Raw genomic sequence first — 18,361 nt, 5'->3', positions numbered from 1 at the left:
CGGAAATCAGATAGTAAGAACTGGCCACCAGCATGCCCCAGAGGTAAAGAAAGTTCACAGCAAATCGGGCTGTCTTAGCAGGAGCATGGCCAGTAGACTGGGGAAGGGATTATCTCCCTTTGCTCAGTACTCGTTAGATGACCTCTAGAATTCTATGTCCAGTTTTGAGACTGAAACACAAGGAAGACATTGACAAATGAACCCAGGGGAAGGTCAATGAACCCAGCCCAGAGTTGTGTCAACACAGCCAGAAAACCTGGTTGTGTGGTTCGCCACCATTTCCTTGTACTCCGAGCTTCCGTCCTGCACGACTGTGAGGTCAGTTTCCAGCTGTTCTTGGGAACAAAATAGCCAATTCCATGTGAAACTGAACTTGGCAAGAATGTACCAGTTCGGACTACAATTTCTCCCAAAGGCTGCATGGAGGAAATCAGGCTTGAGTCCCCGTTCTCTACATAACTTTCTGACACTTCCATCTCTGTGCCAGCACTCATTACAACCCCCAAACTACCCGCACCGCCCATCTGAGACTCTGCTTGCTCATGATACGCAGCCTCATCATCATGCAGAAGAAGTCCTACCTTTGCTGCCTGCACCATGGTCTTATTTCCAGCACTTTGAAATGAAAAAGAAGTCATTCTGTCTAAAAATAATGGATGAGAGGGTCACTGTATGGCTCCTACAGGAGACCTGGCAAAATATTACAGAGGGTGGCCGTGGTGATCTATCTCTGCGGTTGCTAGGCCAGAGCATGGAGCAAAGTTGCTTTGCACCCGCTTGCCCTGAGCGTCGGGGATCACTTACTCTAACAGTTTCTGTAGCATACGTCTTCATTTCTAGTCAGAGAACAAGGCAACTTTCCTTTATAAATCCCTTAGCTAATGATCCAAAATGGAGGTTTTCTCTTTCCCATTTTGTGGAAGGCCTCAGGAAGAGTTTTCAAGCCACCAGAGGCAGGCGTATGGACAGGCTTTTGTTCAGAGCTGCAGTCCCTGTTGCGGGCCAGCCTGCAGGCACTGTGCAGAGCTTACTGCCAAGGTCTTCTCTGAGCCACTAACGATGCTGAGATAAAATGGTGTTTTCTCTTGAAGGAAATGTGCAGTTTAAAGAGGCTGAAATTAAGACACAGTCATGCTGCAAGGTACCAGCGAGTTTCCTTTTCTCTTTTTTTTTCACACACGCAGGGTGTGAGCTGCAGGATTGGAGGGGCACCGTGAATGAACATTTTACAATGCAGGGACTGCTGCGGCACTGGTGGAAACATCCTCAGTGCAGTGTCCATACTGATGAATGGAAAAAGTGGTTCAGTTCAGTAGGAGCCCAGGGTTGAATTGATCCGTTCATCCATTCAAGCACTGAACACAGTTTATACCCAGAAGCAGACCACCAAGCTCTCAGCATTTAGCAGAAATCTCAGCAATGCTTCAAAGGAATTCTGAGAGTTTTTCAAGGCACATTTTTAATAATCAGCATTGGAAAAGAAAATTCCTGAAAACAACACTGATGAAACCCGGCTTACTGAAATGTTGCAAGGTAAGGAAAAGAAATTCCACTGTTGCAGAAGCAAATCAGGATTTGACTGTATCTATTACTCCACAGTCATGCACATGGACATCAGGCTACCTTGGAGCTGCTCCTCTGACAAGATCGCACACAATCTCCCGAGAGCGCTCCATCTAAATAGTCTGTCCTCTGGTGAACAGGAGGTCTTGGTGTTGTTATAAATGATCGCATCCAAATTTAGCCATAAACAAAATTTCCAGTTTATTAAATAAATAAAGATAAGCAAAAACAGCGCTGGACAGACTGGGAGCCCCTGCTCTACCTGGCCCGCACCGACCGTTTTCCCTCCTCAGTATTTATTCTCTCTCTTCTCATACAGAGTTATACCCTTTAATGCATATTCATAGGATTTCTGGGAAAAGGATGGGGTTCTGGAGATCTTTCCCGCGCATGCTCTCTTTGTCTGTTGGGGTCTTTTTCGCCCCTCTCTGGTGGTCGTGGGATGAAGTAAACACTCTTCCTCGGCCTGCCCTTTTGGTGACCCCGAACTTCGCACATGCGTCTTACAAACAACTTCTTCTTGGGCCCGGATAACTGTAAACAACACTGAACAGAACCAGTTGGACCGGCCCGTTAGAACACGGAGTCAGGATGGCTTTGCAAAAAACAAAGAGAGCTATTTACACATTATGTCACCCTGCCCCCTCAAACCTGCAGTTATACAAAAACAGTTCAGACAAAAATACATCTAAAAAGAGCAATATTTTAAACTTATTTTACACTGTGCAAAACCATATGCTGAGGTAGGTGAAAATGGACTAAAAAGTCCTAACGTTATTTTATAATAACACGAATCATGTAAACTTATTCCACAAGAAAGTGGACCCTGTCTTTGGATGTGGGCTTCCAGAGGTCACCCACAGCAGCCCCCCTCCCAGGTCTGGAGCATTCACTTTTCTGCAGGTGTATGACTCCAAGCAAGTCCAGCAACGTCTAGAAAAAAAGATTCAAGATGCCCATCTCTTCCTCCAAGCGTTTCTCACTGGTCCAAACCTCACTTCTGTTGTACCCGTATCCTCGCGGGCCCGATGAGGCCCCCCGGAAAAGGAGAGGTCGGGGAGAGCGTCGGACAGGCTGAAGAGCCTGTGTTGGTGCGCTTTGGCTGCAGGAATGGGATGGCTCCCTGCCCAGCAGCCACTTGCGCTTCTGGTGCCGGGGTGCTTCCCGCGGGGGAACACGGGAGCCTCCCCCCCTTCCCTGCCCCGCCTCCAACCCCCCCGCGGGACAGGCGGTACCGGGCTGCACCCCCTTCCCACCGCAGGCAACACTGCTGCATTCGCTCTCCGAGCAGCCCCGCCACACACAAGAGGCCTTTCCCAGGCGGTATCCCCGGCTCGGAGCCCCCAGGACAGGACCAGCCCACAGCATCTTCTCCATTAGTGCCGCTCCACCCAGCCTGGCTCCCCAGGTCCGAGAAGCACCCTCTGTGTGGCTTCCCCATCGCTCCTGCTTCCCATGGCTCCAGGGACCTCCCGGAGCTGCCCAGAGATCTGGAGCAGCCCTACACCCAGTGCCTTCCACCCCCCAGCAGGCAGGGCTGGCAGCATCTCCAGTGCCCACAGCTCATCGCAGCAGGCAGGGCTGGCAGCATCTCCAGTGCCCCCAGCTCATCCCAGCAGGCAGGGCTGGCAGCATCTCCAGTGCCCCCAGCTCATCCCAGCAGGCAGGGCTGGCAGCATCTCCAGTGCCCCCAGCTCATCCCAGCAGGCAGGGCTGGCAGCATCTCCAGTGCCCCCAGCTCATCCCAGCAGGCAGGGCTGGCAGCACCCCTGGTTCCCAACCGTGTATCCCAGAGCGCACATTTGGCATCTTTCCTTTCCCTGGAACCTGCCCAGGCACTGCGGCACTGACCGCATCTCCCATCTGTCCCTGCGGCTTCTTGCAAAGACCAGCCCTCCTCCTCCTCCTCCTCCTCCTCCTCCTCCTCCTCCTCCTCCCAGCACGCCTGTGAACACCCCTTCACGCTGCGGCTGACGGGTGTCAGTGCCGGGCCCGCCCTGTGTCTGTCTGCTCGTTGCTCCTGCTTCAGTCTGCTGTTGCACGGTGAGTGCGTTTGTCGGTGCATCCACCCTTCCTTCCCTCCTCGTCGAAGGATTGCGAACCTGCTCTGCCTGTGTGTGTGCATGTGTCTGTCTGCGCTTGCCATACCCTGGCAAAGGCTTGGAGGCTTCTGTGTGTCTGTTTGCTGCCCCATCCTGCTAGGCCACCTAATTCAAAAGGTACCTGCACGTTTGGGATCTCTGAGGTCAAGGAGAGCAGGTGAAGGTCCAGATTCACAAGGAGGCACATGTACAGGTCATGCTACTGGTAAACTCAGTCTCTTACCTGACAGACAATAAAATACAGGAACACGGATGTGCAAGCACATAAACCAGGATTTCTATATACTATGAAATACATCTTTAGTCTTTTATCAATTTAGAAAACTCCAGTTTCATCAAATAGGCGCTATTTGCCCAGGAATTCCTCTGCTGAAGGGGTCCTCCAGAATCCGGAGGTTAAAGAAACTGGCAGCAAGAACGGCTGAGCAAAGATAGAAGGTCTGTGCGCACCAGAGAGCGCGTGTGCTTTCTCATACGAGTGAAGGGAGGAGGACGATGCCTGTCCTTAGCGTTTGGTGGTGAGTGAAGTCCAAATCCCTGGTGTCGGGTTTGGATCTGCTGACTTTCCTTCCGTTCTTTTCTTCTTTGACTTTTCTCGCTCTCTGCTTTTGCTCTGCACAGATCCCAGACTTACATGGAAAACTTACGCTGATCCTTGTTCGAGATTTCCATGTGTTCAGAGAAAGGGACCGTTAACTCGGGCCTGTCTGGGCCAGCGCTGGCACAGAGGAGAGCTGTCAGTGCCGGGCTGAGTCCGGGAACCGGGGATGGCTCTTTGCCTGGGGACAAAAGGGAGGCTCCTGAGAGCCCTTCCCTTGGAAATCCCACCCCGCCGGGATCATCACGAGCTGCCGCTCCTCCCAGCTCTCTGGGCGCGGTGTCTTCATACCCGCGAGGCGGCGGCACAATCGTGCATCGCATCGTCCCGACCGCACGGTTAGAAAACCTTCTCGAGAACGTTCCTCCGCCCCCCGCCCCGATTTTGGTAGCAGTTACCGCTTGAATCCTGGGCGGATTTCCACCCGTTAGGGTCACGTCTGCCCCGGTATCCGGCAGAGCCGTAACCCGCTGTCACGGCGCCGGCTCCGCAGCGATGGAAGCGGAGCGAGAGGGCGACGGTGGTTTCCCCCGCGCCGTCCCCTTCCCCCCCGCCTCCCTGCTGAGCCGCGCTGGAGGGCCCCCCCTTCCCTGGGCTTGTTCCCGGGGGGGACACCCCGTTCATGCAGGCGGCTCTGCCTGTGCCCGAGGGGGCGGCGGCCGGGCCGATGCCCCCGGGCTCCGCGCTGCCCCCCCCGCCCCGTCCCTCGCCGCCTCCAGGGCCGGCGGCCGCAGGGAGATGCTGTCGCTGCGCTCCTGCCCCGTCCCCGCCGGGGTCCCCGAGGCCTCCCCCCCCCGCCCTCCCCTCCCAAGCGGCTCGTGTCTCAGCGGTGCCCGGGACGGGCCGCCCCTGCCCCCGCCCCGTTCCCCCCCGGGACCCCCTTGCGCTGCTGCGCCCGCAGCTCACCCGGGGCTGCAGCTTCAGCTCCGAACGTCCCCGGGCCCGCTCCCAGCACGTTGGCAACCACCGAGCACAGCACACGTTCTCCTCGCCCTACCCCGCGTTGCTTGAGGCACTTTAGTGCTTCGGCTGGGCTGGAACATTCAGATAATTCCTCCTCACTTTCCCGATTCACCAGGAAAACCACCTGGGCCAAGTTTGTGGTGACTGCCCTCCGCGGCTGTGTGCAGGGACCAGCCAGGCTCTCAGTCTGCAGCGTCCTCATTATCCTTTTCCCAGAAAAGTGTTTCTTACTGGGCCCCACGGGCTGTGCCAAATCCCGTGCCCCAGGCGGTGGGTACTGGTTCGCCATGATCCCAGAGGAAAGACATTCGGCTTCTGCAAAGCATACTTTGGCATGACATTGCTTAGAGCTGACACTGTAAAGGAAGAGAGAACAGCAGAGATAATTTCACACCCCCTCAGATGCCGGGAAACTCGGGCTGTGCAGCATCGAACAGGCCTCTAATCAGCACAGAGCACGTTACGATGCGCATGTTCCAGAGCTGCCTCTGTTCCAGTGAGCTGCCTGGGGCTACCCCGCGGCCCTGGGATTATGTGCAGCGCAGCACAGGCCTGAAGGTCGAGCTGTATCTGCAGCACGGTGCAGTCCTGTCCGGCCTCCTTGGGTTAACTGCAATGTGGACCACTAACTCTTCGATGTACAATGGTCCCCCCAACGGGATCACTTACAGCAGAGAATGCACATCCCTCCTTCCCTTCCTCATTCTATCTCAGCTCACACCCCCCTCACTCCTCATTCATTCCTTTGCCCCATTCTCACCCCCTCTTTCTCTGTGCAATGGCAAACCCCCTAGCAGAAGTTTAGAAGTTAATCTGAATGTATCTATTTTAAATACCTACAATACCATAATACTCTTGGACTGAATCTGACTATTGTGCTAAGAGGAAGAGGCCCTTCTTCACGTTTAAACTGAGGGGTGAGATTTAATTGTTGAAACACGGGTGGCTGGTATCATTTCAAAGGTCCTGTCATTTCTAAGATAGATACGTGACGCCAGTACGTATAGCACAGCTACAGGAGACAGCTAGACTGGGCGTCTTGCCCTTTGCAAGGACCACTCACCTGTGCTCGGGCTCCTCACTGCAAACGGCCCTCCTGTCCAATGTTTTGACAACAGAGTTAAGGCTCTGCTCAGTCTTGGAAGAGTTCAGACCACTGACCTATGCACAGACCTGATGGTTTAGGTGCCTCCTTGACAGATGAGTCACAAACCAGGCACTTCTTATCGCCCCTCCCTCACATTCCACACAGCTGCATTTGCTCATCAATGCCTCCAACATTCTCCCTCCCCCCACTTCCCTGGATGTGCATCCATGCATCCCAACTGTAAATTCATTCGTCCATTCCCCTCCCCAGACCCCCATATGGTCATTGTTTTTCTGCCATTCGCTCACTCTTACTGCCACAAAATACAGCCCTCTCCAACTATCCAGCTACACCACTCTCCTCACACAGATCCAGGTGTTTCTCCACCCATTCTCCCAGACCATGCTTTGCCTGCTCAGTCCAACCTTCTGCCCATTTCTCCCTCTGTCAGCACTGGCACCGGTGTCCTCCAGGTGCAGCAATCACTGCTCAGGCCCCAACTCATGCTGTGCCTTGTCTCTCAGGCTGTGACACAGCAGTGCTCCCACCTTCCCTGTGCTCTAATCTGAATTAAGCACCCCCCGACACTGAACCAGAAGGCACTTTTGACACCCGCAATTCCTATTCCAGGCTGTGTCCTACTAATCTGCTCTGAGGCTGGTGAGAGAGGGGCAAAAAGGATCTGACGTGGGATGTGAAGAAGCAAAGAGTCACCCTGGCCCATGCTGGGGGGAGTGTGTGTCTATGTCTGGGAGGAAGGGAAGATGGAGGTGCCCAGGTTTTTTTCACAAGGTCCTCATATCTCACTTTATGCTCTTTTGCACACAGAAGCTGTCTTCAACCACAGAGTCAAGATGAGGAAAAGTGGCATCCTGAGAAAACAGTATATCTCTAGGGGTGAGTTGGGGCCAGAAGGGTGGCATCTGTGAGCAGTGGGGAAGATTTAGCTGGGAGAATAGTGTGGGAAGAAACTGATCTCTTGGGTGATCCGTCAGGGAGTCAAATCTCACCATGTTCTGGGACTTCAGGGACATGGCCTGTAGTCAGCCTTCACTTTTTCTGGCTGGCGTAGCAGAAGGTATTTTTGTGTGATTCATCTCATGCATAGTGCTGACGGCTTTCCAGGAAAACCATCACAAAGTGGGAGGATAATGCAGACGAGATGTCTGCTACTGTGGGATGGGGGGCAACACTCCTCAGTGCCGTGATATTATATCATCACTTGGTGTGTCGTGATACCTAGGCACATCACTTGATTGGTGAGCTGCATCGTCCCCTCCAGGTGAACTGTACCATCTTCTGTACACCATCCCCTTCCAAGACATTACAGCAACCCCTGTGAAGGTCTTACACCTTCCTTTGCTAAGTGTAACTCTATTCCTACCACAGCGTTACACCAGTCTTTACTAAGACACTACTCCAACACATTTTACCATCAAGCTTGATGCACCACTGATGCCAAACCTTGCCCGAGAACGCTCTTCATCTCAAACCAAGGGCAAAGGTATGGAGAAGGTTGCCTTTCCATTGGGGGGCTGTCATAGCAGGCAGAGAGGTCACCAAAGCCATCTTCCAACCAAATTCAGATTTACACATTGTTGGCCTTAGATAAACCAAACCCTGCAAGTATGACAGGTGGGAAAGGGAGGTCAGCAAGAAACGTCTCTGCTGCTGACAATGAAAAGGAGATGAGGTGACTTCCTGTGACTCTAGCTTTGATGCCATGTGAAACGCCCTTTGTATGGTCCCCCTTCCCTTCCAGTAGTCCAAAATGAGCAGTAGATCTGCTTGAGCTGAAAATCACGCTCAACTCTTTGGAGCATTAGTCTCATAGCAGGTGGTGGGACCTGCTCCTAACTCTGGGATACGGTCTGAGGGTTTGAGGAGCTGCAGGGCACCTCCTGCCATTTTCATGAAGCTCTATCGTGGGACCATCTTACGCTATATGCTGTGGGACAGACAGACCCCTCTTAATGCCATGGTAGGCCTGAACTAAGATGTAGCATGGCACAGTTGGGTGATCTGAGGGCACAGCTGCCATGTGCATTGAGCAGAAAGGGTCTTAGAGCGCTGAGGAACTGTGGCCTAAGGGAAACATGTTGGCAGCCTCCGGGACCTTTCGTTGCTATTTGTCAGCTTCTGCAACTGGCATTCCTGTGACAGGTTTGGGCACGCAAGTCTTTCCCGCTACAAGTAGATGCCCCAAATTTAAAGTTTCCTATGGGCAGCCGGGGAGTCTGACAGCTGCTGTGTCTTCCTCAGGCTTCTTCCAGAGGAGAGTATGGTTCTTTTCTTCCCATTCTGAAGTGAAGCTGGAAACTGTGACAGTAAATGTAACCATCCAAGACTTTGTGGCTGATGTGGCGTCTCAGCTGTTTTTCCGCAATGTTCAGGAAGTTTCTAAGGAGACGATGTTCGTCCTTCCTGTGAACTCTGACACTGTTGTACACACCTTCTGTGCTACCATGGGGGACACTCGTATTGAAGCGATGCTCTGGGAGAAGGAGGAGGTACTGGGATTGCTGTGGGAAGGGGTGGACCACGGGTTGGGATGAAGGGTGGAGGTGAGAGGATGAAATCCTCTGGAGACCACAGTGACACACTTTTCTCCCTTTGTGACAGGCCCAGCAGCTGTGCAAAGCCACTTTAGGCATGGAGAACTTAAGATACCTGCAGGATCAGTGCGATCTTTGGGGCCCTGTGTTTGCTTGTTTCCTGGGGACCCTGCCTCCTAAAGCAGAGGTGGCCATCAGCTTGTGCTATGTCCAGGAGCTGCCACTGCAGCCTGATGGAGCTGCCCAGTTCTGCTGGCCAAGTCAGCTGTTTCCTCGGACCAACTACCTCAGTGAGTGATCCCCGGGGTGTATCCCCCAGGGAGGAACACACTGCTCCCCAGTAGTCCTCTGGGGGGGGCCCCCTGTATCCGCACAAGTGTTTCAGTGAGAGAATCTGAATATTCCCCCTTGCACCTCACAGTCAGGAACCCCACAAGTGTCCTTATATATCCTACAGCAAGGGATCCCCCCACATCCCTACACGGACCACAGTGTGAGTCTGGATTCACCACCACCACCACCCACACCCACCTTCCCCCCCAGCACCACAGTGAGGAGATCTCAGATGTCACATTTCCCCTCTACCAACAAGACACAGTGCCCCACCACAGCTGTCTGCTGCTCTAGGGTCTCTTCTTTCGCTTCCTCACACCTCTTTATATCTTTATCAATTCAGGCTTGATCTGTGGGGAAGAGGTATCCGAAAATCTGCACTTCAGCATCTGTCTGAAGTCAGCCCATGGTGTGTCCCATATAGCCGTTAACACCAGCCACACTCCTCTGGAATATACGGCTCCAGATCAGACATCTGCTGAGGTATGGCCCTGCCAGATGTGAGAGTCCCAAAGTGGGAGAGAAGGGAAGGGTCTGCAGCCTGGTGATGCTCCTTAGGACTTCTCAGTCCTTTCATTTGCTTCTCTTTCCTCTCCACCCCCTACTTGTCCTCAGTTCTCCTTGAAATTATCACCCTGGATGGAGGGTAGTCTGAACTTACTGGTGTATTACAAAGGGTCTCCCGCTCTCAGCGCTGTGGTGGAGAGGCAAGATCCCAAAGCCCCACCTGGTGAGTGAGGCTGGTGGAAGTAAGCATTAGGGAGAGGGTGTCAGGGAGACTGGTGGGATCTGCGGGGCTTCTCAGGCAATAGGTCAGAGATGAGGACAAACGCAAAGAGACGGGGAAGGGGGCTCCAATCTAAAAATCCTCCTTGTTTCCCCCCACGCACTGCAGGGTCTCTGCTGGGAGACCCTGTGGTGATGGTGACACTGATGCCCAATATTCCTGAGACGGTGCCCAATCCAGGCCAGCTTGGGGAATTCCTCTTTCTGATGGACCGCAGCCTCTTCCAGGATGCACAGGTACCACTGGAGGAGGTCTTCAGGGGGGATTTTCCATAGCACTTATGCCCAGCTGGTGGGGATAGAGGCAAACTGCTTCGTGTGGGCAGCTGTTCTGCTTAGCTTCCCGATCTGAGCTCTGCCCATGCCTTCATCTGTCCCCAGAACACACTTCTTTTCCTCCTCAAGAGTTTGCCCCTGGGCTGTTACTTCAACATCTACACTTTTGGGGCCACTTTCAAAGCCTTCTATCCGTGAGTTGGGGGTGATTATGGCGGGGTGAGTATGACTTTTGCAAGTGGAACTATGGGACAGGCTCTTGCTGGAGGGCAGCTATGGGGCAGGATCTGTTGGGGGCCGTGAGAGGGTAAGTCAGTGCTCTTTTCAAGGTGCTTCTGTAGCACTTGGAGTGAGGTGGGGCTTTGCTATGGCGTGGCCATGTGAGGGTAGCTGTGGGCCACATTCTTCCCTCCCCCTGACACTCTGGGTGCCCTCCCACAGGCAGAGTGTGGAATACACGCAGGAAAGCATGGACAATGCAATGGGGCGCATCTCCTCCATCTGCCCTGATCTGGGGGGCTGTGACCTGCTGGGCCTCCTAAGGTCTATCTACAGCACTCCTCTCCTTCATGGGCACCCCCGCCAGGTATCAGGGGCCAAAGAGTTATGGGGAGGGGAATGGGTGTAAACAGTGGGGTAAAGGTAGAGATCAGGGCTCAGGGCGAGATATTCTACTGCTGTTAACACCAGGAGTTGGCACATGGGGGGCATCCTTATGGCCGAAAGTGACACCGTCTTTGGGGTGGGCAGCTTGGGAGAGCTTCTGTGGAATTTGTCTGCACTTGGGGAAGGCACATCTGCCCTGTGGAGTGCCTCTGTGCTAAGAGGTGTCCTGCTGTTAATGAAAGGAGGCACACAATGTCTTTTCCTGTTTCAAGGCCGGCGGGCATGAGAGGGTAAGGGAGCAAAGTGGGGAGGCTGCCTGCATTCTAGGAGGGTGTTTTTCCTCCACAGGGGTGCCCAGGCCTCTCAATCTTTGATTCCTCTCCTCTCTCCCTCAGCTTTTCATCTTCATCCAAAGGAAGATCTCCAATGAAGAGGAAGCTGTCATGGCTGAGGTCTACCGCTACCGGGACCACCACCGGTAACGAGAGAGTCCTGTTTCTGTCCCCCAACATGCTAACTCACAACCTTCCTCTCCCCCTGACTGTCAGAGTCCTTCAAACATTCTTCCAGACCCTAGTCTTCCTCAGATCTTCTCTTTACATCGATGGAGCTTCAGCAACACCCCCCCCACCACGTGCTTGCCTTACTTCACTAAGACTAATACTCTTCATCTAGTGGCTTCCTCTCCGAATCTGCCTCTGCTCTTCTCAGCACTTTTTCTTTTCATCCTCACCATGCAATACCTCAATGCACTCTGCTACCCAAAACCCATTCTCACAGTCTCATCTGGCAACATCTCTCAGTCCGGAGGGAACAGGCAAACTCTGAGACGCATTTCATTTCTTCGATTAGAAGCATCTTTACCTCTCCAGACGTTGTCATTTGTACCGCTCTTGTCCTTTGTGCCTCTCACCTTTGCCCCATTTCTAACCTCCCCCTCTTTTCCTGTACAGGTGTTTCTGTTTTCCTACTCACAGTTCTGACAACTTCAACCTTTCCCAGGCCATGGCCCTGGAGACAAAAGGTGAATGTGTGTGCATCCACTCTCGGATGGACATGACATCTGAGGTAATGACCCAGGTGCCTGGGCTTCCAGCACCCCCCCTGCTTTATTCAGTGCCTCCCATGGCTCTCCTAAACACGCAAGGCAATCCAACTCCACCATCCACTCCAACTGGGAGACGCCGTCCAACTTCCCCCCGCCCAGAAGTGGGAGGGAACCCAAGTGGTCTGTGCTCTCTGTTTCCCCCTCCCCAGGCAGTGAAATGTCTGCAGCGGGCTCTGCAGCCTACAGCTAGTGGGATCTCACTACATTGGGACCTTCCACCTGGCCTGGAGGTGTCAACAATCAGAAAAGCTCCTGAGGTGATATTCCAGGGACATCAGCGCTCCATCTATGCCCAGATCCATGGGCAAGCACAGGTGAGAGTGATCCAGAAACCAAATGCACCGGGGCAGGGCTTTCTGGAAGGTAAGGGGCTCACTCCGTCTTTCACCTTCCCAGCACTGGAAGTCCTTCACCTCTGTTAGATCTTGGAGAGACCACTATCATCAAGGCTCTGTGAACCCTGTCCTTTCCCCCAGAGACACCGCTGCCTCTGTTCTGACCATGGGCATCTGCTACCTTAGTAGAGCAGGGATGGAATCTAAGTAGCCAGGCTGCCTGTGCCCAGCAGATAAACTTGTCTGTCTGACTCTTTCCCTTGTGTCACCAGGATGCAGAGGTGGATGAGGGAGCCGTGACGCTTCAGTATCATGTGGGCAGCCAGTCCTTCAGTTACACACTGAGGTTCTCACTGTCCCCATCATCAGACGACAGGTGAGAGGGTAACACACTTGCCCGTGAGCATTGGCAAGGTCTGGAGGAGGGACAGCGGGTGTCTTTCACTCGCATCCTTCACACTGTAGCCTGAGGTGGGAAGAGAATCTCGTCCCCTCTGCCCTGATCTTGGGAGAGGACCTGCGTGACCATTACCACACTGCCCCCTCCTCTTTACTCCATGTATCCCATGTCCCTTCCAGAGGTGGAACCAAGGACTAACTCCTTGTCCCTGCAGGCTGCCTGTGCACCGCATGGCCATGATGCACCTGCTGTGGAAACTGGCCTGGGAGGGGACAAGCAGGACGGAGGACATCTTGCACAGCGCAGTGAAGTCCAGCCTCAGCCTGGGAGTTCCGTCCCCCTTCACATCCAGTGTGGCCGTACGCATGACACAGAGGGATGCCCAGCACCGTGGTAAGGCTGGAAACGGTGGGGGTAGGACTGGGAGGAGAAAGTGGGTGTGTTGGTTTAAGCCCTGCCGGGACCGGGGACCACGTTGCCGTTGTCCCTCCCCCACCCTCGGACACAAGTAGGGCACAAACCCCAGGTTGAAATAAGAAGAAATTTAATACAACAGTGTAATAAACAATCTGATCAACAACAGTAGCGATGATAACAACAGTAAACAGTAATAACAGTGAACAAGACAAAAGATAGACAGAGGAATACCGCAATGGTTACGGACAGCCCACCATGTGCTCCCCGTCACCAAAGCCACAAAGGAAAAAGTTCCCCTGCTCCCGCGCCCGAACCTGACGTCAGCGGCTGGAGATCCCTTCCCCCTCTCTGCTGGGGAAACTTAACCCTATCCTAGCTGAACCAGGACAGCGGGACTTGTTGGTCTGATGCCTCCTCACCATCTGCAGCCTCCTATCCTGTGGGCCTGACCACCCTTTTGCCTGTCTCTAAGACCCATGAGTCTAACCCCTGTCTCCCTGTCTCTATTCCCAGATTCTTTGCCTCCAGACTCCTCCATGTTGTTCTCTCCCTCTTCCAACCTGGTTCCCTGCCAGCTGCTCTGGTTGCATGGCTTCATGCCTGTGTGGTTCGATTCCACCAAGTTTTGGATGCTCCAGAAGTGCCAGTTCTGCCTTGAGATGCTTGGTCACAAAGCCCATGACACGGAGGCACTCACTCCGCTTTCAGCATCCTGTAAAGGTAAGGAGAAACTTCATAGCTGAGCATTCTCCAACTGTGTTGGACTAGCGCTGAACTCTCCTTTCAGCATTTATCTTCTCACCAGACTTCCTGATTGTCATTGTGCTGGGGATGGATGGAATGACAGAAAAAGCAAACTCCTGCATCTCAGCTCTGGGCTGGAAACTCAGAATCAAATGCCTTAATACTTCCCTGAAGTAACCTTATCCTTGTCTTTAACAATCCTTAACTCCATACTCAAACACTAAGTTTGTCACAAAATACCTTCACGGATCTTTAGCTTTATCCGCATATAGTTCAGCAAAAACGAGCCATCTGCAGAGGCGTTGCCATTTGCACAGCAGTTTCCAGGCTTCCTCTCCTTCCAGCCTTCTGCATCTACAGGTCTGATGATAAGGAGAACTGGGACATTGTCAAAGGCCGTGCTAAAGTCATCTCATCTGAGAAGTGATCTCATCTGAGAGTGCCAGTGATCTCATCTGAGAAGGCAGTGAGGTTGCTCAGGCAAGATTTACTTCTGATAAGCCCATACGGGATGGTCCTTCTAAGAGGATTTCCTCCATATCCTTCCTAGGGCCTCAGGGGAGGTTGACCAGCCTGTAGGTCCCTGAACTGTTTTTTCCCTTCTTGAAGATGGGCGAGATGTCTGACTGTTTTCCCGTCATCAGGTTCCTCTCACAGTTGCCATGATCTTTTGAAGATGAAAAAGTCACTACCTTGCGGTAGCATCAGCCAACTCCTTTGGCACCAACCTACGTGCTTCCCAACTGCCGCCTTCTACTGTGGGTACTGCTTCACTCATACAGAATCTGCTGGGAGACTCAGTAACATGGTAGACCTGAGGGAAAACATTACCAGTGAAAACTGAGCCCAAAAAGTTTGAGACGATGACAGCCTTTTGCACATCCTTTGTCACAGAGTCCCCTGCACCACTGAGCAAGATGTCCACGCTTGCCCTAGGCTTCCTTTTGCTGTCAGTGCGCTTAGAGATGCCTTTCCTGTTGTCTTTCACCTCCCTGACAAATTTCAATTCCAGCGGCACTTTTGTGTTTGTAACTCCATTTCTATATGACTGGGCAATGTCTCTGTATTGCTTGCAAGTACTCTGTCTCCACTTCCACCTTTGCATGCCTGCTTTTTGTGTTTGATCTGACTAAGGAACGCTGTGTCCATCTATGCTGGTCTTCTGGCAAGCTTCCTTGAATTTCTGCCACTGGACTGGACCATCTTTGATCTTGGAGGATTGGATCCTGGAAGATCAAGCTATGCTGGACCCTTTGGCCTCCAGAAATTTCCTGCAGGATCTTGAAGAAGGCAAAATCCATTCTTCTGAAGTCCAGGAGTTGTAATTCTGATGTTTGTCTTGCTCACTTCTCTCAGGATCGTAAACTCCAGTCTCATGATTGCTTCAGGTAACGCTGCCCTTGACCTTCACATCTTCAACCAAGTTCCTCCCTGTTTGTGAATAGCAGGTCTCTCCTGGCTGGTTCATCAGGCACCAGCATCACAAAATATGCTTCAGTACATAACAGCAGCCTCCTGGATTTCTTGCACCCAGCCAGATTGCCTCCGTATACCCTGATTTTGGGACAGCCTTTGACATGCTGCCAGGCTCCTTATCATCAAACTGATGAGATATTGGCTTGGTTAAGTGAACAATAAGTCTGGTGGAAAATTGGCTAGACTGCTGGGCTCAAGCAGCAGTTCCCAGCAGTTCAGAGTCTAGCTGGTGGCCAAAAACCAGTGCAACTCCAGAGGGATCTCTCGTGGTCACAGTACTGTTTAACATCTTCATTAATGACCTGAACATTAATGAACAGTACTCTCCCAGCACATTTACGAACAATACCAAACTGGGAACAGCAGGTACGTGGTCAGTACAGTGGAGGGCAGTGAGAATGGCCTGACAGGACCCACGCGACATTCAGTAAAAACAAATGCAAAATCTTGCATCGGGAATGGATCAGGAATGGAATAACCCTGTGAAACAACACAGGCCTGGGGCATGCACACTCAAGGAAGCAGCTGTACAGCAAAGGATCTTGGGATCCTAGTGGACAAATACTTGAACACAAGTCAAAGAAAGCCAAGCGCATCCTGGGCTGTATTAGTGAGAGTGTAGCCACTGGGTGCAGGAAGGTGATCCTTCCTCTCGATTCAGCACTGTTTGCTGGTCTGCATCACGGGATATGGTGTCCAGCTTCTGCTGCCATTACAAGAAAGACACTGACATACTGGAACAAATCTCGTGGAGGGCCAGAAAAATGAGTGGGCTGAGCACATGGCACATGAGGAGAGTCAGAGCAAGTTGGGTTTGTTCAGCTTTAAGAAGAGCATATCCTTTATCTGTCTACCACTGGCTGACTGGAGGAAATTAGAAAGAAGCCAGAGGCAGACTCTTCTTGGAAGTGCACGGCATTAGGGTAAAAGGCAACAGACGCAAGTTGGAACACGGGAAATGCTGATTGGGTATGAGGAAAATGTTTGGGGTTTTAAAAAAAAAAATCATAAAGATAATAAAAAACTGTTGGAATGTCCCTCCTTAGAGCTATTCAAGATTGACGACACAGGTACCTGAGCAAGCTGTTCTAATAAGATTTGCTTTGAACAGGAATTTGGGTGAGATGACTTCCAGAGGTCCCTTCCAACCTCTGTATAACTTTAGGCCAGACCTAGTGACCCCTTGTTTGGTCCAACTACTCTATGCCCAAGTGCTGCTTTTTCTGCCCATAAAAGCTCTTAAATCTGCTCCAGAACTGAGCCATGCCTGGGACTATAATGCCCATGTGCTCTGCCTGACTCTCCTCATCTTGACTCTCTTGTGATCCAGCGCTGCTGTAGCTCCAAAGAGGTCTTACTTCTTGGAATGTGGAAAGGAAGAGCTCATGCTGAGGCTGGTGAGTTTAAGAGTGGATGATGGAGAAGGACCCCTGTGGGGCCCTCAGCAGTGAACATGAGCCATAAAGTGGCAGGAAAGAATAATATTAATGATAATCATGGGAGGAATTAAAGGTATTCAGAGAGAATTATGTTGGGTAAACTAGAGCATATAGGACAGATTTTAGGACAGTTACAAGGGACTGGGAAGATCTGAGGATGCTCTGGGAGGTCTGGCAAAAATTCAGAAAGTCCAGAGAGAATGGAGGGCTGTTAACTATATCTGGAGATGGCAGAATTTGAGGTTAATAGCCGTTGCCCGTCTCATGAGCTGTGTGACTATTTCTCTCTTCCAGAGCGGGACGCTCCTCCTGAAGAGCAGCTGATGGAAGAGCTGCCAGCATTTAACATCAGTTGGGAGTGGACAATTTCACCACTGTCATCAAGACTGTGTGACTTCTCTGGGCTCAGGGTAGTGGTGGCACTCCAGAAAGCAAATGGCTCCTGGGCCCTCACCGCAGCCCTGGCTTCTGCCTTGGGGCTCAGCAAGGATGATGTTGAGGGACGAAGGCCCAGTGAAGTAAGCAGATCAGGGGCAGGAGTGGGGCATTTGTCATGAGCTGACCCTTCCTCTGCTCCAAGTTTCCAGTCTGAGCTGAACTGAGAGGAAGAGATCCAAGCAGTTGAGGTATAGAGCCTCTCCGCTTGTCGAAGGGGGGTGTGCAGGATGTGGGATGGAATCAGCAGGGGTACCTGGGAACTTTCCAATTTTGAGCATTTCAGAAGCGTAGAGAGTTTGTGTGTATGTGTGGAGATGTTACTTTTTCCACATGCTGGTTTAGGTCTGATCTGTCTTTCTATTTCTTCCCCTTGATTGTTTCATTTTCCCCCCAGGATATGCAGCCAAGTGCCTGGGCCACAGTTTTGGCTTTAGTCTGGTTGCACCGGTATAAATGGAAAGTATCTTGGTCAGAGCTTGTGGAGAGCAAAGCTTGTATGTGGCTGCGGGACCAAGCTGGTAAGAAGATTTTGGTGGGAGGAGTGGCTTTGGGTCTTTCTCACCAAATCCGCAGCTGACACCCATTGACCTTTGTTCCTCCTTCCCAGTGCTCCTGTAAGGCACACACTGTATTCCTTTACTGAGTTGTGGTCCCTCTGTACTTTTCCTCTCTGCTTGCAGAGGTCCAGCTGCATGAATGTCTGGAGGCAGCAAATTCCCTGTTTGGCTGCTTTGTGGAGCCCACCATCTTCCGGATGCGAACGTACCCTGCTACTGGGGGTGGGCAAGAAGCTGCATGGGAACCCAGCCAGGACAGCTGACCCAAACTGGCCACAGGATTAACATCGTGCCCTTGTGGGACGGAGTGAGTGAGTGGCTGGGTGGGGGTTTAATTACTGTCCAGGGCCAGCCCACCGCACCTGGCTCGTTCACACATTTGCTGTTTACCATAATGTAAGAGTTCCCACTGCATTCTGAAAAATAACCCCAAATGCATATACTAAACCGCTTCATTTTTCCACACTGTGCTTCTGTCTGAGGTCTACCCAAAATAGATGCTCAAAATACCAGACCTCAGGGAGAAAAATCCTGTTCAGATACTACAGAAAAACACTGTCTTCATTAATCTCTCTGTC

At 52.1% G+C, this 18,361-nt stretch overlaps 2 protein-coding genes across 2 annotated transcripts in view; one reads left to right on the top strand and one right to left on the bottom strand.

Annotated features, from left to right (window-relative positions):
* The window catches only part of LOC141970539 (von Willebrand factor A domain-containing protein 5A-like), a 120,448-nt gene that overhangs the window by 29,303 nt on the left and 72,784 nt on the right, over window positions 1-18,361 (bottom strand).
* On the top strand, window positions 3,512-17,922 carry LOC141970489 (von Willebrand factor A domain-containing protein 5A-like). The gene is given in 19 exon segments (XM_074927144.1): window positions 3,512-3,606; window positions 7,142-7,210; window positions 8,576-8,823; window positions 8,936-9,162; window positions 9,420-9,435; window positions 9,565-9,684; window positions 9,817-9,931; window positions 10,097-10,224; window positions 10,369-10,457; window positions 10,705-10,849; window positions 11,265-11,347; window positions 11,823-11,937; window positions 12,127-12,291; window positions 12,585-12,688; window positions 12,927-13,105; window positions 13,643-13,849; window positions 17,083-17,306; window positions 17,621-17,767; window positions 17,800-17,922. Coding segments are annotated over 18 exon segments (2,478 nt in total). The 5' UTR covers window positions 3,512-3,606; window positions 7,142-7,167.

The sequence above is a fragment of the Athene noctua genome, chromosome 25, assembly GCF_965140245.1.
Source record: "Athene noctua chromosome 25, bAthNoc1.hap1.1, whole genome shotgun sequence".
NCBI classification, from domain to species: domain Eukaryota; kingdom Metazoa; phylum Chordata; class Aves; order Strigiformes; family Strigidae; genus Athene; species Athene noctua.
Note: the sequence above shows the minus strand (reverse complement) of the source record. Positions and strands in the feature narration are given on the sequence as shown.